The sequence below is a fragment of the Rhinoderma darwinii genome, chromosome 1, assembly GCF_050947455.1.
Source record: "Rhinoderma darwinii isolate aRhiDar2 chromosome 1, aRhiDar2.hap1, whole genome shotgun sequence".
In the NCBI taxonomy this organism is placed as follows: Eukaryota; Metazoa; Chordata; class Amphibia; order Anura; family Rhinodermatidae; genus Rhinoderma; species Rhinoderma darwinii.
The window spans coordinates 34,367,852-34,394,541 of NC_134687.1; the positions used below are offsets into that span (position 1 = coordinate 34,367,852).

The 26,690-nt window shown below is 43.5% G+C and overlaps 1 protein-coding gene across 1 annotated transcript in view; it reads left to right on the top strand.

Annotated features, from left to right (window-relative positions):
• The first annotated feature begins 1,319 nt into the window (after positions 1 to 1,319).
• Positions 1,320 to 26,690, top strand: part of RGS12 (regulator of G protein signaling 12) — a 149,736-nt gene continuing 124,365 nt past the window's right edge. Inside the window, exons 1-2 of the mRNA XM_075857435.1 lie at positions 1,320 to 1,414; positions 13,579 to 15,493. Of these exons, the coding sequence (XP_075713550.1) occupies positions 13,655 to 15,493 (1,839 nt within the window). The 5' untranslated portion in view covers positions 1,320 to 1,414; positions 13,579 to 13,654. The remainder of the gene's footprint in view (positions 1,415 to 13,578; positions 15,494 to 26,690) is intronic.

Below are 26,690 nucleotides of genomic sequence, written 5' to 3' on the forward strand. Positions count from 1 at the left end.
AGTTCTCACATAATACTGCCATACTGTTCTCACATAATACTACCATACAGTTCTCACATAATGCTACCATACAGTTCTCACATAATGCTACCATACAGTTCTCACATAATACTGCCATAATGTTCTCACATAATACTACCATACAGTTCTCACATAATACTGCCATACTGTTCTCACATAATACTACCATACAGTTCTCACATAATACTGCCATACTGTTCTCACATAATACTACCATACAGTTCTCACATAATACTGCCATACTGTTCTCACATAATACTACCATACAGTTCTCACATAATACTGCCATACTGTTCTCACATAATACTACCATACAGTTCTCACATAATACTGCCATACAGTTCTCACATAATACTGCCATACAGTTCTCACATAATGCTACCATACAGTTCTCACATAATACTACCATACAGTTCTCACATAATACTGCCATACAGTTCTCACATAATGCTACCATACAGTTCTCACATAATGCTACCATACAGTTCTCACATAATACTGCCATACAGTTCTCACATAATACTGCCATACTTTTCTCACATAATACTACCATACAGGTCTCACATAATACTGTCATACAGTTCTCACATAATTCTAGCAGATGTCATTGACTATACTGGGAAGAGTAAAATGCCATTTTATTAATCTGGGTACATCAGATTAGCAGTCTATGGTATTCTGCCTGCCACAAAAACATGGAAACCTGACTGATGTGAGCATGACCGGACACAAAAATGTTAACGGAACTTTATATTTCCATGAGAATAAAATAACGTAGACAAACGCTCTAAAAAAAAAAAAATCACATTCAACACAAAGTAAAACAACAAATAAAATGCTATAGTGATAATGAAATACAAGTAGAAGAAATACATAAAAAAATATAGTAACATAAAAATATAAAAAAGTCATAGAAAAATAAAATATAATAAACTAAAGAAAATAGAAAAGAATAAATATAGTATAAAGTTTGATGTTCTTATAACGCCCCCAGTAATAATACAAAGGAGAGGTCTGGGGGCTGGGCCTGTAAGTAAATCGCATGCAGCACTCTGACTCAGTGCGTTTTCTCGCAGCCCTGCTATACAGGCGCAGGGAAAGTGTTGGCATATGGGCAGAGTTGCCCGCTGCACTGAGTGACACTGCACCGGTAAACACCTCAGTCCAATGAGATTTCTCCATTTGTATCAACACAAGCATCTCCTTGGACACAGGAGGGAGGAGATAGGCTGCAGCCGGGGCCGGAGGAGGAGGAGGGGGAGGCGGCTGCATCTATTGTCAGCCGCTGGGAAGAAAAGTTCATCGTTGGGGAGGGAGGGAGAGAAGTTTTGAAATGGCAGTCACTGTGCGGGGTGCAGGCTGGAGGCCGGGCAGCTGAGGCGGGACACTGCGGGTAAGGTCTATGTATATATCATGGCGGTGCTGCTGTGGGGATGGAGGGGGGCTCTGTGCCAGGGGCTGGATCTCTGACAGGATCTATTGTGTGTGCTGAATGCTCTGTATGTCATAGGGCCTGGTCCACCTCTGTGCTGCACTGAATGCTACTCCAACTGTAAGTGGTACTGCACCCCTCTATCATGGCTGCTCCCCCTCTCCTCTTGTGCAGTTTTCAGTTGTTTCTGCTACTTGTGAGAAACTTCTGTTCTATATGACAGTGGTCTGAAGCCCGTGGATCTCCAGCTGCAGTGGAACTACAACTCCCAGAATGCCCTTGTGGCTCTCCATCTGTTGTACAACTCCCAGCATGCTCTGGTGACTCTCCACATATTGCTAATCTATAATTCCTATGATGGTATTTTAACTACTAAGCGGTTGTCAAACTACAACTCCCAGCATGCCCAATGGCTCTCCAGCTGTTGTGAAGATATGATTCCCAGATTTCCCTGACAGCTCCAGGTTTGTCAGGACAAGCTGGGAGTTGTAGTTGTGCCACAGGTTGCAGATCACTGTATTAGTATGATGTTGGACCACTACATATATGATGTCACTTAATGCACTTGTATGTAGTTACCATTTTATTTGTAGGATTAGAGAAGAGGGTGATCAATCCGATCGTCCGATATATATAGATATATATACACACACTGCTACTACCGGTATTTCTGTAGTTTAGTTCTGTTTTGTAGTCACTATATAAATAAACTAATGATGTGCTTTCCTATAGATATGTAGATAGCAGGCGCCGGCAATATATATATATATGATCAACATGTTAAGGGCTCTTGTACAGCGTCGTTTCTGCTCTTCAGACCGCAAAATACGGATCCTAGTGCGCATATTCTGTCCATGTGTCAACTGTATTTTACGGTCCACAAAAGAACGCAGGAAATTTTCCCTATTCTTGTCCCAACCCATAGGATTCACAGCATACGGACAGCAAACGGATGGCTTCCATACGCTGTCCGTGTTTTTGGCAGACCCATAGACAAGAATGGGCGAGACAGACCGCAAATACGAACAAACATAGGACATGTTCTATAATTTGCAGAGCGGACCCGTGGATCCGAAAAAAATATACAGATGTTTGCATGGCCTAATGCACACAACCGTAGTGATTTTGCGGTCCGCAAAACCAGATTCGTTGGGGTCCATTTGTCCGGAAAAAAACCTTCTGTAGTGCATCCGTATTTACGGAACCGCAACGAATAAAATTGATGTCACCAGTTTGTAGTGGCACAAATAGTAAAATGACTTGTATTAGCGGCCCGGATTCACGGCCCCCACGCAGCTCTGTGAACATCGCGGTCGTGTGTATGGGGTCATGTAAATTAATGGGTCTGTGCGCTATCCACAAAATTGCAGCTAGCACACGGATAAAAAAAACCAGTCTGCATGAGGCCTCAGAAATGAATGGTTCAGTGTGGTATCCGCAATAAATGTGGATAAGATACCAAAGAAAAATACGGTCAAGCGCAGGAGCCCTAAAAGTTATTTTTTCTCTTGTGGGTGTGGAGCGTTACTGGGGTTGACATTCGCCTTTCCTTGAGTTCTGAACAGTAAATCCGCCTAGTGAGGGTTGATGAGTGTAGAACTATAATGAAATAAACCATTCAGGAGTCTGGGAAAGCATCCTCTGTGGGAACCGTAATGGCAGCCATATTCTGGCAATCACCAAGCTTTCCCAGAAACGGATAGAAACCGCTGACCAGAGGATGTGTCCAGGTGACATAGAGCAGGAGTGACAGCTCATGTATTCATAGCCTGCTGTGTGGGGACGGGACATACGTAAGGAGTACGGTATATCCGAAATTCCACCTGCCGCTTAATTACATGCCCCGGACAGATGGCAGCGCCCCCCGGGACTTCTACCTGAGGCTCTGACACAATAGCTCCTGGCATCTGACAGTAATCACTCGTTCTGCTCACCCAGCTTACCCAAACTCCTGTTGCACAAGGCAGTATTTTTTCTTTCAGAAGTCTGGGAAAGCTGGATGATCATCCCTATAGGAACTGTAATGGAATCCAAAATGGTCGTCCGTTTTTTCTGAAACATAACTTCTTTTTAATGGTAATTAATTTTTTTTATTTAAAAAAAAAAAAGTATTTTTGCATATCCTATTGGGAACTGTGAATTAGAAAGGTGTTCTCAGAATCGACAATTATCGCCTATCCACAGGTTTCAGCGTCAAAATCAGCGCCAAAAGAACTGTGTGAACTCGGCCTTAAACTTTGAGTATAAAACCAAGATCCTCTCTCCTTGGTAACGGTTGGTTGCCGAGAGACAAGAGGAGAACAGGAGGCATTTGTGGACTTCGCTGCTGATTGTGTATTACAGGGCGAGGAGGAACAAACAGTGCAGAGTGTGGAGTGACTAGTGACACATTGTCGGCCGCTACCTCCTAGTGCGACTTCACTACATCCTCTGCTTAATTAACGCAGCCCAACATTCACAAGACGTGTAGTGTTAATTAACAGCATGAAATGTACGCCGCTAATTATCCATATCCTGACCAGAAGCCACAGCTCAATGCCGCCCATGTAGGAGACCAGAGGTCACAAGGACCTGCAACTGGTTTTACTTGTTTTCAGTATTTGTTTGTTTTTGGCTTTTTTAGTGTCGGGGTTGACAAACCCTGGGCCTCATTTATCAGAACGGTCTCGTTTTTGATGCCCATAGCAACCAATCAGAGCTCAGCTTTCATTTTTCTTGAGCAGTGTAAAAAATGAAAGCTGAGCTGGGATTGGTTGCTATGGGCAACATGAACAATTTTAATGTTAGAAGGTTTTAATAACTGAGGCCCAATGTGTAATGACCATGTTATCGAAATATGGATCCAGGGAACTAGTCTGACCCCCGCCTGTCAGCCGTGTTGTGTAGCCGTGTCCGTAGAAGGCACATTTGGCCCCTTACTTACTTTTTGTGTCCGTTGCCATTTAATACATTATAAAACCAGATTCACGTAGTCATGGCCTAGAAAAAACGACAGATTTGTTTCACACATGGACTGCCGACGGACAGCAATCCGGGCCTGTAGGGCCATCTCCCATCTAGTTTTTGCCTATAAAAATTAAATAAACAAAAAAAAATATGTTTAAAAAAATGCACCGAACTGGCTCTGTGAGCCTGGCCTAAAAGTGACCAGTAAACATGGGTGATGGTGGGCCCTTGCCCCTCCTTTGAGGCTAAATCAACAGATGGTTTGAAGTGCTCGCACTATAATATACAAAATGTAAAAGTGTAAAATCCCTGTAAGGCGTATATCCATCGAAGGCGGCCGAGACCCCCGACACTGGTTCAATGAGAATCGGGAAGGTTTGTCCTGTCACGGAGGATTCGTCGATAGATTCTCTTGTGCCACAGTCTTTATACGAGCTGCCGTGCTGTGATTCTGTCACTTTACTCTTACACCCTGCTGTGCCACCATCACGTCTTAATCTGGGCTGGTCTGTCTGGAGATTACAGTAGCTCACATATAGGGCAAAGGGCTCGTCCGGCTACTGAGAAAGTGGCAGGACAATTGAACCTTCTTTAATGAGCTGAAATACATGTACCTGCGGAGAGCGACAAGGAATAGATAGAGTAGTGGTCACCACAAAATCACTAGGTAAATAGAATGAAGATTGGCACTGCCCAATATCTGTAGTAAAGCAGGCCTGCACTGAAGTCCTTAGGGCTCATTCAGGCTAGCGCGTATCACGTCTGTGTGACAGCCGTTAAAACAATGGCGTCACACAGACTCGTATTTTAATGACCGTTGTTTCCACATAGCGTATGAAGGGTCCGTGAAAATATAGGACATGTTCTATTTTCATGCGTGTTACGCATCCCTCCCTAGACTCTAGTCTATGGTGGATCTGTGACAACGCGTCCTGCAAGGTTGCCGACACTCGTCTGAATGTAGCCTTAGGGCGGATTTACACGAGCGTGTGGATTGTGCGTGCACAAAAAACGCTGAGTTTTGTGCGCGCAAAAAGCACTTAACAGCTCCGTGTGTCATCACCATATGATGCGCGGCTGCGTGATTTTCGCGCAGCCGCCATCATTATGACACTCTGTTTGTAAACCGAAAAGCATGTGGTTTTCAATCATAGTTTTGACTGCTGTTGCGTGAAAAACGCGCGTTCCACGTGCCTCCGTCTGGTGTGCGTGATTTTCACGCACCCATTGACTTCAATGGGTGCGTGATGCGCGAACAACGCACAAATGTAGGACATGTCATGCGTTTCACGCAGCGGACATACGCTGCGTGAAAATCACGGACTGTCTGCACGGCCCCATAGACTAACATAGGTCCGTGCGAGGCGCGTGAAATACACCCTTAGGGTGTATTCTGGCGTTGCAGTTAAGTTGCGCACAAAACCGCATGTTTTGTTTTTTTTTTATAGCAAATTTGTGTTTTTGTTTAATCCAATTGCATTTTTTTTACTTCAAACTCATGGAAAAATGCATCAAGTCACGGTAGAGAGGCATGCGGTTTTCACATGCGCTTTTTACTGCAACTCAACATCTGAAGGCCTGGAAATTACCAGTAATCGTCTGTGCTGGTGTTTAACATGATTTACCTTTAAAAAAAACGCACGGCTGAGGCTTCGTTCACATCTGCGTTTGAGGCTCCATCAACATTATCGGAGATTACTGGAGACAATAGCGCAGGATTCTGCCCTTTGTGTCCGTTAAAATCACGGATACCCCAACGGAACCCATTTAAGTCAATGGGTTCTGTCGGCCGCCGGCGGTGTCTGTTGTGCTATGGAACCGTTGCTTCCGTTATTCCCTTGTTCTGCTCCTCTGACGGAGCAGAACAGAATGTCACAACGCAGGTGTGAACCCAGCCTAAAACGTGCACTGAATATCATATTTTATTACGGTCGGGTATACGCCTGGTAAGAATGCCTCACCTATGTTCTTCCTTCGCTTCGAAACAGAAAACTTCTGATTTCCTTGTAAAGTCAACGACCTGCAATATAGTTTCCCACCTTTTATTTACATGGCGTTTATTGTACTATATGGAAACATTGAAATTCTATATTTATAAATTATTATAACGTTTATATTTCTACTAGATCTAGTACATAGTGGTTGGCCGTACCTATTATTATGGTTGGTTTATTCTCAGTTTTACAATCTCCGGAGCGCAGAACAAGCTGCACTGTGACTGCTGATAAAGTATTGGCGCCTTTATTTGAACGCCGCTGCCTGTTATTTACTTTGCCCTTTTACCTGTACAGGTCATGTGACTAGAGCAGGTGAAAGACGATCCTGTGCCGGGTTCATTATTAATTCACTCAGAGTCTTATTTCAAAGACTTTAACTTAGGAAATGATGATACGACTGAGTGCGGCGGGCAGCGGTGAGCACGGAGCGCGCATGTCAGGCCTGTATACTTTTATTTTTTTTTGCACATGCAGCTTGTTTTTTGCTTTAGTTTTTTTTATATTAAATGATTGCTGGAGTATATAAATCAATTGCACTGCTCTGTAAGGCTCAATGCACACTATGCACATTACGTGCGGTATTTGCCATGCGGACTTGCGTGCGGCAAATCCGTAGCGTAATACAGTACCAGCATAGACCATGAGATTCCAGGAAATCTCATATACACGCTGCGGTATTTTTCGGGGAAGAAATTGACCTGCGGTACGTTTTTTAGAATCTGCAGCATGTTAATTTATCTTGTGTTTCCGCTTGCGAATTGTATCTGCCTAGTGCTGTGGAAAATCGCACCATAACCTGCAGCACGAATATGCGGCAAAAAACGCATAAAAATTAAAAACGCACCTGTGAAATTCCTGCGTATTGCTGCGGTTTTGGTGCGTATTTTCCGTAGCAAAATATGCAACGTGTTCATGTAGCCTAAGGGCTCGTTCAGACTAGCGTAAAACTCGTCCGTGTGCTGTGCGAGAAAATCCCAGCACACGGACCCATTGATTTCATTGAGGCTGTTCACACATGCAGGAGTTTTCACGCAGCGAGAGTTCGTTGTGTGAAACTCACTGCATGTCCTATAGCGGAAGTCAATGGCCGCATAAAAACTACGCACAGCACACGGATGCACATCCGTGTGCTGTGCGTAATTTGCGCATCAATTCCATTAAAAAAAAAGTGCTTTGTGAGTGCGTGAAAAACACATGCCACTCGTAAAGCAATAATGCAACGCACATGGACCAGATTTACGTGTTTTTGTTTACGTGTGTAAGTCTGTCACACGCGTGTAAATCTAGTCTAAGGGTCAGCTCAAACGTAGCGTATATACTGCGGATTTACCGCAACAAAACGAAAATCTGCTGCATAATACAGTAGCAGCAAAGTGGATGAGATTTGAACAAACCTCAGCCGTGTAAATGCTGAGCGGATTTTTTTTTTTACCTGCAGTGCAGTTTTTTAATCCGCAGCATGTCAATTGTATTTGCGGAATCGCTGCTTATTTGTTGCGGGTTTTTCCCATTGGTTTTAATGGGGAGGTAAAACACCCAACAAATAGCAGATGTTATGTTTTTTTGCAGAGGAAAAGCAACAATTTCGCCGCAAAAAAAAAACCAACTCAGAAAAAAAAATTACTTTCCCAGAGTTACGTTTTTTTCCGTCCAGGCCGGCCTCTTGGGATGACATTTCATCTCATGTGACTGCTGCAGCCAATCACAGACTGCAGCAGTCACATGAGATGAAACGCATGGACGGCAGAGGGGCGCTCCGCCATTGCTATGTAAGTGTGAAGCTTTTTTTTTTTTCCTATGTGCAGTCTTCTGTAGCGGACATTCCGGCCGAAAAACTGCACCACAATTTGGTGCGGTTCTTCGCCGGAATTTCCTACGGTGCCTGCGGCGGGTACGCTGTGTAATTTTACATAGCCTAAACACTACTATTATGAGGTGCACTGGACAGGAGACTGGCGTAAATCTCTCTTTAATATATGATCTCCGTTGCTTGCATTCAGGGTATATGCAGGTGGCAATGCCATGCGCATGTACATTTATGCTAAGACTTAACCCAGACCATGTGTAGCAGAAAAGCTGCAATAGTAACTGTGGCATGACAATTGCACCTAGGAATATGTTGCGTGGCATATGCCTACAATTTTTATTTTGACTAGCTTGCTTTTTTTTTTTAATATTAGGAATGGTTAATTGTGTATTGCATGTCCAAAAAGGTGCTTTGACTTTTGTTGTGGCCAAGACATAGAAAACAATCCTAAAGTTTGTTAAATATGGCTGCCTTCTTCCAGAAACAGCGCCACACCTGTCTATGGGTTGTGTGTGGTATTGCAGCTCAGTTGCATTGAAATGAATTGGGCTGAGCTACAATACCACACACAACCTGTGGACAACAATGGCACTGTGTTTTTTTTTGTTTTTTTTTAATCCTGTACATCCCCTTTAACTAACTGACTCCTGGGATTACTCTGGCTATAGACATTACATTTCTGTTGATGGGTAATATGGGGACTGCCAGAGAGCCCCCCGACATCTACCACCGGGAAAACAAAGGTCCGACACTTTGTATATTTCTATGCCATCATTTGCTTTCCCAGAGATAAGCAGTGCCAGCTGGGTTGGTCAGCCGCATCTCCCCGTCTCTTGAAAAAAAGATGCTTATTCGGCCCATGTGTTTGTCGGAGAGGAACATGCATGTAAATGGGAGCGTTGGATGTAATAAATGTGGCACGTTCCCTTCTAGACGATCCCCTTCTGTATTACTTGGCATTACATGGTGCCCGCAGCTTATATGGGTCAGGCTTAATAACCGGGTGATATATAATTCTACTGGTCTGGACTTGGTTGTCTCATGAGAAGCCTAGTATCACATTAAGAACATGTAACCAGACTCTTGACTATGTCTTTCTCCACCTGTTACAAAATTCTGATCCTAAACTTTCAACTCCATTAACCATTTACTTGTACTTAAATAATTAAAAACTTTCCTAAAAGTGTCTGCCTGGTCTACTCAGTGTTTTTAGTGAGCCCGCACATATGGCACATTACAATGCTGACAAGCAGAAGAGGGCCAACAGTGCCAAACCTTCACCCGTAGACGTCACGCCTCACTAAATGCAGAAAACTCCCTTCTCGTCAATTATAAGGACTCTGAACTCCCATTGGAGGTCTCTATAAGTCTTCTGTATGTGTCTCAGGAGGCACCTAATTTATCTTCTCCTTCTCCCCTCCAGTGCTAATGCATGAGAAGCAATAAGTCGGTAATGTATAGTGTGCACTGTCTGCAGTCGGGACCAGGTAAACTTAAAGGGTAACTAAACTTTCAAAAAACTTTTGACATATCATTGGTGACCTGTCAGAAGTTTTGATCGGTGGGGGTCCAAGCACTGAGGCCCCCACCGATCGCTAAAACGAATCGGCAGAAGCGCTCGGTTGAGCACTGCGCCACTTCATTTCTGAACTGCTTTCTTCGGAAAGCGGAGTGAGCGTTGTACGGGCTCATTGACCTTCTATTGAGCCCATACACCGTCCTGAGGAAAGCCGGTCAGAAATAAATCGACACAGCGCTCTCCCGAGCACTTCTGCTGCTTAGTTTTAGCAATCGGTGGGGGTCTCCATGCTCGGACCTCCACCGATCAAAACTTCTGACATGTCAGTCACTATGACATGTCAAAAGTGTATCAAAAGTTTAGCTACTCTCTTAAGGTGTCCATACACATGAGATCAAAGTCTATAACATGGAAGAGGTACAAATCTTTCCATTATGCCAACACAAGAATTTCATCCAGGGGAATAGATACTTTAAGGCCTTCCTTTTTATATTTCTTCTGTTTAGGCTCCATTTCTGGCTTAAAAAATACATGCAAAATTTGCATCAAATCTGCACTGTGTGAACAAGGCCTTCTGGGTCAGTATTTGGAAGCTAAAACCAGGAGTTCAACCTACACATAGAAAAAGTATAATGGAAAGATTTGCACCTTTTCCATGTTTTAGATCCACTCCTGATTTTGGCTTCTGAATACTGATGCAAAATACTGACCAGAATACTAATGTGCCACTTATAATACAGTTTTCTTTGGGTTCATTCACACTGCATATCCAAAGGGCCTCATTTACCCAAAATATGCCAAAAGACTGTCCTTTCAGCAGCTGTCGGGCCGCTATTTTTCAGCTGTGGGAAATAATGTAGTTGCCTACACTATTCCATACAGAGGCATCCAGTAAAAAAGTATACCAAGCGATGCATGTTTTTGTTTTTTTTTTACGATTTCTTGAGGTTTATCTCCAACGTGCACTGCAAACGTAGTGCGAATATACCCCTAAGTGGCAGAGGGGTCTTTGTACCCTATTAGGCTCCAGGCCTCATGTGCGACTGTTACGTCTGCACATCCTATAACTACTTCCCTGTTCTCTTCTCAAAATATAAAAAATATTCCTAAAACTATTTTATAATTAAAGTAGACAAATCCAACTTGTCCCTGCTGAATGTTAAGAGCCTCAGAGAAATGGCTGGAATATTTTTTTTAAAGTGGTCAGGGAAGTCACTTCATCTGTCTGTGTGCCCACCTGTAATATGGAGGTAACAAAGTTCTCACCAGTAGTTTTCTTTTCTTTAATAATTGTGCTTTTCAGGGTCATAAAATGTGACCTTGCACATCCAGGTGAAAAGAAGCACCAAAGACATCTCTTACTTTCATATATCGTTTTAATATTAGTTCTTTTATTAAATGTCCAATAAAACTAAGCAAAGGGTGCCAGGATCTGGATTCCTGATTGTCGTGGGGTCTGACCAATATATACGTCTAGTAATAAAACTAAGCATGTAATAAAGCTGTGTTCTAAGGCCCAGTTCACACAGAGTTCTGTGACACTTTTTTTTGACGCGGAAAACGCGCCAAAAAACATCCGAAAATGCCTCCCATTGATTTCAATCGGAGGCGGTTTTTTTCCCGCAAGCGGAAAAAAACACTTACGGGAAAAAGAAGCAACATGCCCTATTTTCGGGCGTTTACATCTCTGACCTCCCATTGACATGGGAGGCAGAGGACACGTATTTCGCTGTGTTTTTGCCAGTGGCGCTCAATGGGCGCGAGAGAAAAATGCTGTGAAAAACACAGCAAACGGTGTGCAGGCAGATCAAAATCTGCCTCAAAAAACTCTGTGTGAACATACCCTAATTTGAGCAATGCACTAGCCTACTTGCCAACTGTCCCGAATTTGCCGGGACTCTCCCGAATTTACAGAGACAGTGCTGGCAAATAACTGTCCCGGGACTTGTCCCGGCAACTGCTACATTCAATTGTATCTGCGTCCTCAGGACACAGATACAATTGAATATTATGGCAGAGCAGGAAACTTTCTGCTTCCTCCTCTGCCATTCTCTCCTCCGAGAGCGAAATCCCCGGCCAAAGCGTTGCCGACACCCTGCTGGGGATTCCACTGCCGTCACTGACCTTATATGGACAGGAAAGTCAGGGCTCTCTCTATGAGCGGAATTCCCTGCCAGGGCGTCTGCAACGCTTTGGCCGTGGGATTCTGGCACTCCAGGAGTATGTGGAGTATGTGGCACTATGTACAGGAGGTAGTATGTGGCACTATGTACAGGAGGGAGTATTTGGCACTATGTACAGGGGGGAGTATGTGGCACTATGTACAGGGGGGGGGGAGTATGTGGCACTATGTACAGGGGGGGGTGGAGTATGTGGCACTATGTTCAGGGGGGAGGGAGTATGTGCCACAATGTACAGGGGGGTCTGTGTGGCATCATCTACAGGGGGTCTGTGTGGCATGATCTACAGGGGGTCTGTGTGGCATGATCTACAGGGGCTCTGTGTGGCATCATCTACAGTGGCTCTGTGTGGCATCATCTACAGGGGGTCTGTATGGCATCATCTACAGGGGGTCTGTATGGCATCATCTACAGGGGGTCTGTATGGCATAATCTATAGCGCGTCTGTGTGGCACTATCTACAGGGAGTCTGTGTGGTATTATGTACAGAGGGCACTGTGGCACTATCTACAGGGGAGCCATGTGGAACTATCTAACGGGGCACCGTGGCATCATCTACAGGGAGCAGTGCGTGGCACTATCTATAGTGAGCAGGGTGGCATCATTATCTATAGGAAGCAGTATGTGGCAATAACTACTGGGGGCAGCGTGGAGCACCATCTACGCTGGTTTTTACGCTACTAGTGGTGGTCAGCACATATCCCCTAGCCCTAATGATAAAGTGAAACATCACCTGCCTGCAAACAACCAGATAACAAGAGATATACCGGCCACCATAGTAGTTGTCAGCCAAACTAGTGCAATAATTTTGTTTGTTTTTTGTATGCAGAAATTCTACAAAGCCACACCCACCAGATAAACCCCGCCCCACATAAGACACACTCAATAAAGACGCCATACCCGAAGTGTCCCTGGAAAAAAAATTCAACTGTTGGCAACTATGCACTAGGGTTAATTCGGCCTTCTCTATGGTAATAAGAGTGATTGGATGATTAGAATTACTCAGAGAGTCTGGTGTGGGTGTTCAGCCCATAGTTGACTACAAGCATAACCTTTTTGGGTTGTTTTCTGTTGTCTATGGAAGTTCTCGTAGCCAGGCTACTATAAAATAAAATTGGTCCCTAGAGTTAGGTATAGTGAATGGAGATCTCCTGGTCAGGTGTAAAATTCACCCAGGCTCTGAGCTGTTGAGTTGGACTTTTTTGGGTCTAATTCTGTATCAGATATTGCTTGGTTGCCTAAATGTCAGCACCATTCGAAACAAGATTGTAAACCATGTTATAGACCCAAATAGCTCATTTGTTAGTGGAGCGGGAATTAGAGACTTGGCGCTCCGGTTACTGGATCACCAATCTGTCCCCGAGTGTTTTTCCTAGGCTAGCTTATAAATATTTTGATAGAATTAGTATTTTTACCCAGTGGTCTTTCTTCCTGCCAGGTAATTATCATCTTAAGCAAAGTACATTGTGTGATTCCCATTGTGAGAACTTTTACGGCACACGATTAAATGGCCCTTTAATTCATGCATCATCGTGTTTTATGTTTCTTATTCTATTACCTCGATACTATGCTCTTGTAGCAAGAGAATATTGGTTAACATTTCTTTCACCAGATGGACTAAATATGTATTCAATAAAATACAGATGTTTAATGAGTTTTGTATTTTTGTTTTTCAGGAATATTCAACATATGAGTTGAGGAAACGCAGTATTTTTTTTTTAGGAAGATTACTTTACACCATACGTCAATGAAATGCAAAGGCTGGGTGATCCCACCAAGAGCCGGAATAAAATGCATATGTCCCAGAGACTGAGGAGTGTTGAAGTTGCACGGGGAAGAACGGGCTATGGTTTTACCCTTTCGGGACAATCTCCTTGTGTCATAGGTAGCGTCATTAAGGAAAGTCCTGCTGAATTTGTGGGGCTTAAACCTGGAGATCATATATGTGCTGTCAATGACATCAATGTCAAAAATGCATCTCATGAAGATGTAGTCAAGCTGATCGGGAAATGTTCTGGTGTCCTTCATATGGTTATTGCTGAAAGGGCCCGTCGTATAGATTCATGCTCAAGTGATGAAGAAATTACTTTCCACGAGGGTAAGACTTTGTTGAAACCAAGGCCTGATTCAAAAACATTGGGCATAAATCGAGCAGAAAGAGTTGTAGAAGAGTTGCAGTCTGGAGGAATATTTAGTATGATCTTTGAGAACCCAGTAAGTGGTGGGAAGACTGACCATGAAGCAGTGAAACATAGATCAAGGTCAATGTCTGCTTCCTGCTATGAAATGAGAAGGGACAAGACAAATCACAACCTAGACCTCCTTTCGAAAGATGAAATTTCGAAGATGATTAACAGTGACTCTGTATTCTCCAATGGTCTGCAGAACTTGGAAGACTTTGAGTTAGATGCAAGTATCCTAAATGTCGGCATGATAGTTGGGTACCTTGGTTCCATAGAACTACCTTCTACAAGCTCAAACCTGGAGTATGACAGCTTACAGGCCATCCGAGGATGTATGAGACGTCTCCGAGCAGAACAAAAAATACATTCTCTAGTAATGATGAAAATAATGCATGACAATATTCAACTGTGTAACGATAAGGCCGGTGTCATAGCGGTGTACCCAGCAGAAAAGTTGGCATTCAGCGCAGTTTGCCCTGATGACAGAAGGTTTTTTGGACTCGTAACTATGCAAAGTAGTGATGACCAAAGCTTGGCGCAGGATGAAGAAGGGGTTTTGAGAACCTCTTGTCACGTCTTTATGGTAGATCCAGAATTGTTCCACCATAAAATACATCAAGGCATTGCGAGGAGATTTGGATTTGAATGCACCCCAGACCCAGATACTAATGGCTGTTTGGAATTTCCACCCTCTTCTCTGCCGGTCCTGCAGTTTGTCTCTGTTCTTTATAGAGACATGGGTGAGATGATAGAAGGGGTGAGAGCCAGGGCTTTTCTCGACAATGATGCGGATGCCCATCAGAACAACAGCACCAGCAGTAATAGCGATAGTGGTATCGGGAATTTTAATCAGGAAGAAAAAACTAACCGAGTGTTGGTGGTTGATTTGGGAAGTGCCCCAACCAAGCATATTCCTCATGGTATTTGGGAGAACCAAGGAGGAAGAGGACAGAACCACTGGAATGGTTATTGCAATGAAGATGATGGACACTTTGGAGCACCACATGGAGCAATAGCTGATAAACCACAAAACTTCAAGAAGCATTTAGGTCCTTCTGCTCGCATTGAAGTTCCAGTTATCCCACCTCGAGGACCACCGCCTCCCTCAAAGAAATCCAGTGCTCTGGAGGGTCAAAAAAAATGGCTTCCTGTTCATGTAATTCGAGATTGGCAACAAGGCAACGTCAGTGATCAGGAATCATATGCTGATTCAACTGATGGTTGGTCGAGTGTTAATTGTGGAACCTTACCTCCACCTATGAGTAAGATCCCGGCTGACAGATATAGAGTTGAAGGGAGCTTTGTACCACCTTCTGTACACAAAGATGACTGGCCCAAGAAAGCATTTGATATACACCACATTTTTGGAGGTGGACTTGGGTCCAAGAAGTCCAGACAAGACCGAAAGGTGAGATTGTATCAAATCTTATGTGTGGGCACGTTGCATATTTGTGTCAAATTTTGAGTGAAAATCTGCGTTGTGACGTTCCTCTGTTAATTCTCCTGGAAATGTATGAATAAATTGACAACTGGGTATTACTATTCCACTTGTCTTTAGTGTGTGTCCCTACACAGTTTGACACGGTTAGCACTGATTGGGCATTGTCCGGATTTTGGGAGCAGCACCTGGACCCCCTGAAGGTTTGTTGAACCGAACTGAGATCTCCCTACAACCAAATGGAAATCTAGGTCAATAAAACCAGGGGGAGGGGGGGGGGGGGGGTCCAATTGTGGTTTCTGTTGAATGGTCACTAATAGGCAGCCATATTGTTGCCACGCGAAACCAGCCTTAACCCCTTAATGACCGGGCCATTTTGCACGTTAATGACCAAGGATTATTTTTTGTTTTTTCACAGTCGCATTCCAAGAGTCGTAACTCTTTATTTATTCCGTCGACATAGCCGTATAAGGGCTTGTTTTTTGCGGGACGAGTTGTATTTTGTAATTGTACCATTTTTAGATGCTTATAATATATTGATTAACTTTTATTAACTTTATTTTAGGAGAGAATTGAAAATAAGCAGCTATTCCAGCATTAATTTTCACGTTATAAATTTACGCCGTTTACTATGCAGCGTAAATAACATGTTAACTTTATTCTATGGGTTGGCACGATTACAGGGATACCAAATATGTAAAGGTTTTATGTTTTTCCTACGTTTGCACAATAAAAAGCCTTTTAGAAAAAAATTACTTGTTTTTGCATCGCCGCATTCCAAGAGCCGTAACGTTTTTATTTTTCCGTCGATGTGGCCGTACGTGGGCTTGATTTTTGCAGGACAATGTGTAGTTTTTATTCGTACTATTTTGGGGTACATAGGACTTATAGATTAACTTTTATTTTATTTTTTATGGGGGGAATGGGAGAAAAGAGAGAATTTTGCCGTTGTTTTTTGCGTTTTCTTTGGACGCCGTTCATCCGGAGGTTTAATTAATATGTTCATTTTATTGGTCAAGATGTTACGATCGCGGGGATACCATATATGTGTATGTGTGATTTGTTTTGACCGTTTTACTAAATAAAACCACTTTTTGGGCCAAAAAAGTAGTTTTATTTGACTTTGACTGTAATTATTTATTTATTTTTTTCACAAACTTTATTTAACTGTTTTACATTTATTTTTTTTTAGTCCCACCAGGGGACTTCACTATGCGATGTGCCGATTGCATATATAATGCTTTGGTATACTTCGTATACCAAAGCATTATTGCCTGTCAGTGTAAAACCGACAGGCAATCTGTTAGGTCATGCCTCCGGCATCGCCTAACAGGCAGATGCTGAAGGCAGACCTGGGGGTCTTTGTTAGACCCCCGGCTGTCATGGAAACCCGACGGCGACCCGCGATTTGTTTGCGGGGGCGCCGATCGGGTGACAGAGGGAGCTCCCCCCTCTGTCAAACACATTAAATGCCGCTGTCACTATTGACAGCGGCATTTAATGGGTTAAACTGCCGGAATCGGCGCACGCTTCGATTCCGGCAGTTGCAGCAGGAGCCGGGCTGTGTATAACAGCCGTGCTCCTGCTGCTGATCGCGTGGGTACAGTCTCAGTACCCGCGCCATCACAGGACGGATATATCCGTCCTCCTGCGCGAACTAGCAGCTGCTGAGGACGGATATATCCGCCCTTCGGCGTTAAGGAGTTAAAGGCTATGTAAGCCTTAAGACTTTTTTTTTGTTTGTTTAAACAATGTACTTCGTGTTTAATGCAACTTTCTAATTGGTTCTTATATATCAAAGGATAACGTTGTTTTGACAATCAATAGCGCAGTCGACTGCGCTATTGATTCCATCAAAACAACGGAACCCTTTCACAACAGTGACAAACGGAAACCATTAGCAAAGTTTCCGTCACCATTGAGGTGATGCAAACGGAAGCTGTGGTTTTAGTTTGCCTTTCCATTGAAGGGTTAACCCGACGGAAAGCTCTGACGGAACCCCTCAACGGAAAGCAACTCAGATGTGAACAGGGCCTAAGCCAAAAACATTTCCATAGACATAGCTTTGTGAGGGCTTGTTTTTTGCAGGGCAAACTGTAATTTCTTTTTCAATATGTCTTTATTAAACAGTTGAGACATCAGAAAATATATGTGAACAGTTCTACTCGCAGGTAGAAGAAAATAGTTAGTCTCAAATAATAATTAAATCGTTAATTCCTACAAGTTTTAACATTTTGAGAAAATGGGATAATTTCAATGGCGCCATCTTTAAATACATATTGCTTTAACTTTTTTATGATTTTTTATTTTTTTTGGAGTAGACAAAAACCCCAGAAAATCTGCCATTCTTTTTTGTGTCTTAAATTTATGCCGTTTACCATGTGATATAAATAACAATGACTTTATTCTGCGGGTTGTAATGATTACAGTGAAACACCATTTTTTAATATTCTTTTCCGTTTTCCTACTTTTAAAAAATGTGGTTTGTTTTTTTTGTTTGTTTTTTAAAAGTATTTGTCTTTGTGTCGCCATATTCCAAGAGCCATCATTTTTATTTATTTTTTCTGCCGACGTAGCTGTAAGGGGGCTTATTTTTTGCAGAATGACTTGTAGTTTTTATTTACACAATTCTGTGGTATATATGACTTTTTGAGCGCTTTGTATTGCATTTTTCGGAAGGCAGGATGAACAACAAAACAGCATTTCTGTGTTTTATTAAATTTTTTTTTTGCGTTCACTGTGCGATCTCCTTGCAGGGTTGCGGATGGGGTATCAAAGGGAGCCCCTTCCCTCTGAAACCACTTAGAGACTGCAGTTGCTATTGACCGTGGCATCTAAGGGGTTAAACGGCGAGGATAGGAGGTAACTCTAATCCTGGCCATTAGAGCATGTGTCCAGCGGTCCTTAGACAGCCCGACACCTGCTCTAGCTAGCACGTGGCACTTGTGAAAAGGCGGTGCTGTGGCATAAGTACCCTTATTGACTATTGTGAAAAGGTGTATTAAGGGGTTAAATAACTGAGCACTAGACACGCTCTAGCTTTGTAAAGTTTGCAATACATTACAGATGTCGGTCGGCGAAAAGACATATTTAACCTTTTTTTGGCAATTTTTCGTGACCCGAATGAGCATGACCGATGCCGACCGATGACCGATATCTGTGGAAGAGTTGATCTGCCATGTTGAATCTTTTCGGGTCATTCATGTCAAACTGCAGATCTGCATCTCATCCATAGAAGCCCAAACCAGGCCACATATCAGGGTGGTGATCAAACGGCGATTAGTTGTTTTATCTCTTATGGAGTCACAGACAAACCATGAACGACGTGTTCAGAAAACGGCCGATCTCTAATGTATGGCCAGCTTAATGCAGTGCTTTTCAGCAGAATTCTAATGGTGAGGTTATTACAAAGTTAGTGCGTGTAGAGTGCTCAGGTCAAAAACGCTACAGAGGGAGAGTGCTCAGTTATTTAAAAAAAACACAGAAAAAGGCCATACTTACTAAATGGGTTGGTAGACACCAGTTCCCAACAGGACGCAGACAAGTCAAAAATGCTACAGAGGGAGAGGGCTCAGTTATTTAACTCCTATTTCCTTAGAGAAACCCTTTAACGCTCAGTGACGTACTATTCCGTTATGGTAACCATCCTGTTCGCGCTCCATGATGGAATAGTATGTCACGGGAGGAATGGCCATTTCGGCCGTCTTCCCGACCTACACAGGAGCTGTCTTGTACAGCGGTTGCCGCAGCTCCCATAGCGGGGACCGATCGCTGTGTCCCGGATGATTAACCGCTTAAAAGCCGCATTCAATAGCGCAGCTTTTTAGGGGTTAAACCACCATCGAGGGCCCGCTACATGATAGCGGGCAGCGATGGTTGCTATGGCTACCGGACGCCTAACAATGGCCTCCAGCTATGCCATCTACGGAAGTCTAGTGGGTCCTGACAAAGTCAGGATCCACCATGCTTGCTGTCAGTGAGTAGCTGACAGCTCTAATACACTGCACTACGCATGTAGTGCAGTGTATTAGAATAGCGATCAGGGCCTCCTGCCCTCAAGTCCCCTAGTGGGACAAAGTAATAAAGTAAAAATAAAAGTTATAAAAGTAAAAATCCCCCTTTTTCCCTTTATCAGTCCTTTATTATTATTATTAATAAAAATATATAAATAAACTATACATAATTGGTATCGCCGCGTCCGTAACGGTCTGAACTACAAAATTATTTCGTTATTTATCCCGCGCGGTGAACGCCGTAAAAGAAACTAATAATAAACCGTACCAGAATCACAATTGTTCGGTCACTTCACCTCCCAAAAAATGGAATAAAAAGAGATCAAAGAGTCACATGTACCTAAGAATGGTGCTGATCGAAACTACAGTTTGTTACGCAAAAAATAAGTCTTCGCACGGCTTTATTGATGGAAAAATAAAAAGTTATGGCTCTTAGAATAAGGTAACACAAAAAGTGAATGATTTTTTACAAAAAATAGTATCGCCCCGCAAAATAAAGTGAGGCCTTATTCACACCTAGATGTCCGTTTGCACGCGCAAAATGTCTGTGTCATCAGCATATGGTGATCGCGCAGCCGGCATCATGATGACAGTCTGGTTTTATGTTTACAAACAGAAAAGCAAGAGGTGCTTTTCTGTTTTCATTAATTTATTTTCCTACTGTATCGCGCATCACACGCGGCACCCGGAAGTGCTTCCGTGTGCTGAGCGCAATTTGCACGCATCCATAGACTTCAAACACGGGCAAGTATAGGACATGTCGTGAGTCTTACGCAGCGGACGCTGCATGACAATCACGACCTGTCAGAACGGCCCCATTTACTTACATAAGTCCGTGCGACGCGCGTGATTTCCATGCGCGTAGCACGGACGTAATACACGTTCGTGTGAATAAGGCCTTATATAGCAGCACCTTATTGACTTAGATCAGGGGTCTCAAGCATGCGGGACACAGAGCCGTTAGTACTGACTCTGCTCCGGGACTCTGTAATTCCCTGACATCGCTGTCCACATATGGACAGCGATGTCTGGGGCTGCCCCAGTGCCGGAGTCCCGTGCATAGCGCTAGTATATGCTCTGCTCCGGGACTCTGTGGAATTCCCTGACTTAAATTGACTTAAATGGGTGTGTGCTGCGCGAAACACGGGCAAATATAGGACATGTCATGAGTTTCACGCAGTGCACCTACGCTGTGTGAAATTCACTGACAGTCTGAACGGCCCCATTCATTAACATAGGTCTGTGCGACGCGTGTGAAAATCACGCGCGTAGCACGGACGTGTAACACGTTCGAGTGAATAAGGCCTGAATATGTCATTTATGCCGCACGGTGAACGCTGTAAAAAAATAGAATAAAAAAACAATAGTAGAATTGCTGTTTTTTAGTCACCACGCCTCTTGAAAATAGAATAAAAACTGATCAAAAAGTCGCATGCACCCCATGAAAACTACAATGAATTCCTCAAGGGGTCTAGTTTCCAAAATGGGGTCACTTTTGGGGGGTTTCCACTGTTTTGGAACCACAAAACCTCTTCAAACCGGACATGGTGCCTAATAAAAGGGAGGCCTCAAAATCCACTAGGTGCTTTGCTTCGGAGGCCGGTGCTTCAGTCCATTACCGCACTAGCGCCACATGTGGGATATTTCTCAAAACTGCAGAATCTGGGCAATAAGTATTGAGTTGTGTTTCTCTGGTAAAACCTTCTATTTTACAGAAAAAAATTGAATAAAAAAAGATTTTCTGACAAAAAAAATAAAATATGTCAATTTCACCTCTACTTTGCTCTAAATTCCTGTGAAACACCTAAAGGGTTTATAAACTTTCTAAATGCTGTTGTGAATACTTTGAGGGGTCTAGTTTCTAAAATGGGGTATTTGATGGGGGTTTCTAATATATGGGCCCCGCAAAGCAACTTCAGAACTGAACTGGAACCTAAAAAAAAAAATTAGGCAATACTTTGTTTCTTTACATTATGCTGATAATGAGCAGTGCCCACCCCGAGATGACCCCAGTTTTGACAGTTTGTATAAATCGAGACCCCTATTAGACCGTTTCAGTGCCCGGTTTTCCCAAGCATTCACCCCCGAGAAGTGTATTTCTATTGATGAGTCCTTGGTACATTTTGGTACATTTTAAAGGGAGGCTTCAAATCCGCCAGTACCTGCCGGGTAGGAGGGCAACGTATGGCGTGAAGATGTATAAGCTGTGAGAGTGCATCAGGGTATACCTACAAATTTAGGATATATGAAGGGAAGGACAGCAGTATTCAGCCCCCAGAATGCCCCCCCCTCACTGGGAGTTAATGCAAAAATTGTGTGGGATTTGGTGCACCCACTGCTGGACCAGGGTCACCACCTCTACCTGGATCATTTTTATACCAGCGTCCCACTCTTCAACTGCCTTGCTTCCAGAAGTCCTGCGGCATGCGGCACTGCTAGAAGAAATCTGAGAGGCCTCCCTAAGACTCTGCAGGGCAAACACTCAGAAGGGGTGAGCGCAGGGCACAATCCAGCAGCAACATATTGTGTCAAGTACAAGACGAGAGACGTCACACCAGTACCCATGTACCTGTACAGAGACCCCCAAACCAGACTGCATCCTGGACTACAATAGGTACATGGGAGGGGTGGACTTGTCAGATCAAGCCCTGAAGCGCCATGCGGTGTGGTATAAGAAGCTGGCAGTGCACATCATACAGATGGCATTGTACAATGTGTACGTGCTACGTTGATGTGCAGGCCAGAGGGGAACTTTCCTGGAATTTCAAGAGGTGGTTATCAGAACCTAATCTTTAGGGACCAAGAAGGGGGACACCCAGTACTTCTGGAAGAGAGGCCACACGTATCTTACCATGGCAACACTTTCCAGGAGAAGTTCCCCAAACTGGCAAGAAGGGAAAAAGTCAAAAGAGGTGCAAAGTCTGCTATAAGAGGGCGATAAGGGAGGACACAATATATCAATATGACAAGTGTCCCGAATATCCAGAGCTCTGTATGAAAGAGTGTTTTAAAATTTATCATACATCCCTTGGTTTATAATTTACCCCAATTTTACTTACCCTGATGTACTCCGCACAGCTTATCCCCCCTCGTCTTTCCCCTCTGGGCCCTGCTGTGTGTCCAGGCAGCTGATAACAGCCACATTGAGGGTATTGCCATACCCGGGAGAACCCACATTACAGTTTATGGGGTGTAGGTCTCCGGTCAAAATGCTCACTACACCTCTAGATGAATGTCTCGGGGGTTTCAACTGTACTGGTACCTCAGGGGCTTCTGCATACATGACTTCGCACCAGAAAATCCCCAGTAGGCCAAATAGTGGTCCTTTCCTTCTGAGCCCTCCCATGGGGCCAAACGGCAGTTTATCGCCACAAATGGGGTATTGCTGCACTCAGGACAAATTGGGCAACAAAATGGGGTGTTTTATTCCTTGTGAAAATAAGACATTTTTAGCCAAAACTACATATTATTGGAAAAAATTACCTTTTTTTTTAAATTCCCAGCCCAATTCAAATAAATTCTGTCAAAAAACTATGGGGTCTAAATGGTCACAACACCCATAAATGAATTCCTTGAGGGGTGTAGTTTCCGAAATGGGGTCACTTCTTGTGGGTTTCCATTGCTTTGATACCTCTGGGGCTCTGCAAATTCGACATGGCACCGGAAAACCAATCCAGCAAAATCTGGACTCCAACAAACACACAGCGCTCCTTTCCTTCTGAGCCCTCCCATGGGCCCAAACGGCAGTTTAGCACCACAAATTGGGTATTGTTGCATTCAGGAGAAATTGGGCAACAAAATGGGGTATTTTGTTCCCTGTGAAAATAAGAAATTTGAATGAAAAATGACATTTTATTGGAAAAAATTTCATTTTTTTAATTTCACAGCCCAATTCAAATACGTGCTGTGTAAAAACTGTGTGGTCAAAATGGTCACAACACCCATAAATTAATTCCTTGAGGGGCGTAGTTTCCAAAATGGGGTCACTTTTGGGGATTCCTACTGTTTTGGCACCTCAACACCTCTTCAAACCTGGCATGCTGCCTTAAATATATTCTAATAAAAAAGAGGCCTCAAAATGTACTAGGTGCTCCTTTGCTTCTGAGGCCGGTGTTTCAGTCCATTATCACACTAGAGACACATGTGGGACATTTCTAAAAACTGCAGAATTTGGACAATACATATTTAGTAGTGTTTCTCTGGTAAAACTTTCTGTGTTACAGAATTTTTTTTTAATAAAATTTAATTTCAGCAAGAAAAATTAAATTTGCAAATTTCACCTCCACTTTGCTTTAATTCCTGTTAAAAATGCATAAAGGGTTACATTTTTTCCTAAATGCTATTTTGAATACTTTGAGGGGTCTGGTTTTTAAAATGGGGTGTTTTATGGGGGTTTCTAATACATAGGTCCCTCAAAGCCACTTCAGAACTGAACAGGTACCTTAAAAAAAAGGCTTGTGAAATTTTCTTAAAAATAATAGAAATTGCTGCTTATGTTCTAAGCCGTGTAACGTCCAAGAAAAATAAAAGAATGTTTAAAAAACGATGCAAATCTAAAGTAGACATATGTGAACTGGTAACTATTTTGGGTCGTATAACCATCTGTTTTACAAGCAGATGCATTTAAATTCAGAAAAATTCTATTTTTTTTTCTAAATTTTCGCAATTTTTCACAAATAAACACTGAATCGACCAAATTTTACCACTAACATAAAGCCCAATGTCTCACGAGAAATTAATCTCAGCATCGCTTGGATAGGTTTAAGCATTCCGAAGTTATTACCATATTAAAGTGAAATATGTCAGATTTGAAAAACAGGCTCTGAGCATTAAGGCCCAAACCAGGCTGCGTCCTTAAGGGGTTAAAGCGTACCTAACTATTCAGGTGACTATTTAGAATAATCTGTCAAATGTCTGTACATGAGGAATAACACTATTTCTGAACATTTATATTACTTGTATCCTGCATTATTTAGCAGTTTTCCCCACTGCAGGCTTTATACCTAATTCTTAGTTGTCTCTGAGCTAGTGGGCGGAGTCTAATGGCTATCATGTCTTCTATACACTGCACACATAGAAGGGGAGAATACTGCTCTCCTATCTCTATCTATAACATATATAGAAGCTGCAGCAGCAGCAGCATGGAAGAGATTATATAGCAGTAATGATCAGTGTAGCTGAGAATCCAGCACTGTGGTAACATATAACATTTACCAGGAAGCTGCAGCACGTCTGTCTTTGTGTCTTTTTCACCCTGATCCCCTCTCCATAGACTTCTATGAGCATCGTGTCTATTTGGCTCTCTCTGCCCCCGCTACCCGCTCTCCACGGACTTGTATTTGGAGTGTGTGTCTCTCTCTCTCTCTGCCTCTCCATACCTCCCAACTTTCAAGTATCGCAAAGGGGGACAACCGATGCGACCCGTCCATTTTTTTTCCCCTTTAAGCCGCACCTCCATTACTGCCCAATCCCTGCCCATACACAACCGGTTCAGCCCACACAGTATGATGCCCCTATAGATGCACCCATACAGTTAAAAGCCCACATAGATTCCCCCATGCAGTATAATTCCCACTCAGATGCCTCCATCCAGCATAATGCCCACACAGGTGCCTCATACAGCATAATGGCCCATAGCTGCCTCATACAGCATAATGGCCCATAGCTGCCCCATACAGTATAATGCCCCATAGCTGCCCTAATATAGTATAATGCCCCCATAGCTTCTCCCATACAGTATAATGCGGCCTTAGCTGCCCCCATACTGTATAATTCCCCCTTAGCTGCCCCTAGTACCAGTGCCCACGTAGATAGTGCCACACGCAGTGCCCATTTGGATAGCGGCACAGTGTCCCCTATAGATAGTGCACCTATATAGTGCCACATTGCCCATGTAGATAGTGCCACACACCCCTTGAAGATAATTCCACCCCCTGTAGATATATCGCTACCCCCCTTCTAGAGAGCGCCATAAGGGCTCTCCCTAGAAGCGGAATCCCCAGCCAGAGCATCAGCCACTCTGTGGCCGGGGATTCCGCTTCAGGAGGAGCCCCTGACGTCAATATCCATATATGAACAGTGACGTCAGGAGTTCCCTCTAGCAGCGGAATCCCCAGCCAGAGCGTCTGCAACACTCTGGCAGGGGATTCCGCTCCAGGAGTAGCCACTCATGCCACTATCCATATATGGACTGAGACGTCAGGGGTTCCCTCTATGAGCCGAATCCCTGGCCAGAGCGTCGGCAATGCTCTAACAGGGGATTCTGCTCTAGGAGTAGCCCCTGACGTCACTGTCCATATATGGACAGTGAAATCAGGTGTTTCCTGTAGGAGTTGAATCCCTGGCCAGAACGTCAACACTCTCTGGCAGGGGATTCCAATGCTGGGACATGCACATGGCCGCGGCCATTATTTTCAATGAGCCCGGACCGCACATCACGCCCGTTATAAGACAGGTCCGTTCTTTCTGCGGTGTGGGCTCCCGGGCCATGCATAGACCGTAAAAACTACGGTCGTGTGCATGGCCCCATAGAAATGAATGGGGCCGCAATTCTCCCGTGGATTATCGGGGGAATTGCGGCCGCAAAAACACGTTCGTGTAAATGGGGCCTTAGTATGTCTTGTTCTGCAAGGACTCCTCTTTATATGGGACCCCAATGCTCCTATATCCGCATCTGTAGTTTCTACGAAGAATATTTTTTTTCAAAGTGATTCAGAACACAGCAGAAGCACATTTCATGTTGTGCTTCCCATAATCCCTTGTGTTGAGTGACACCTAGGGAAATATATCATGCCAGATAGCTCTTTCATGCATATTTTGTCATAATATGATTTTATCATATATCATATAGTACAGTCTTGTCTCTCTATAAGAAGCATAGCTCCCAGTGCATTTCTTTTATGGAAAACCTGTAGAGCTGTAATGCTATTCATTTCAGTGGATGTTGTGGACAATCCCTACTTGTTCTTAGGTATTATTTACACGAACGTGTGCGTTTTACACGAGTTCCGTGTGTCATAAGTGTTTGGTGCGTGACTGCGTGATTTTCGCGATATGCCATCCTTATGACACGTGGTTTTGAGGTTTAGAAAAATAAATGAAGGAGGTGGTTTTATTTTTCCCTTCATTTCTTGATCTACTGTTGCGTGAAAATC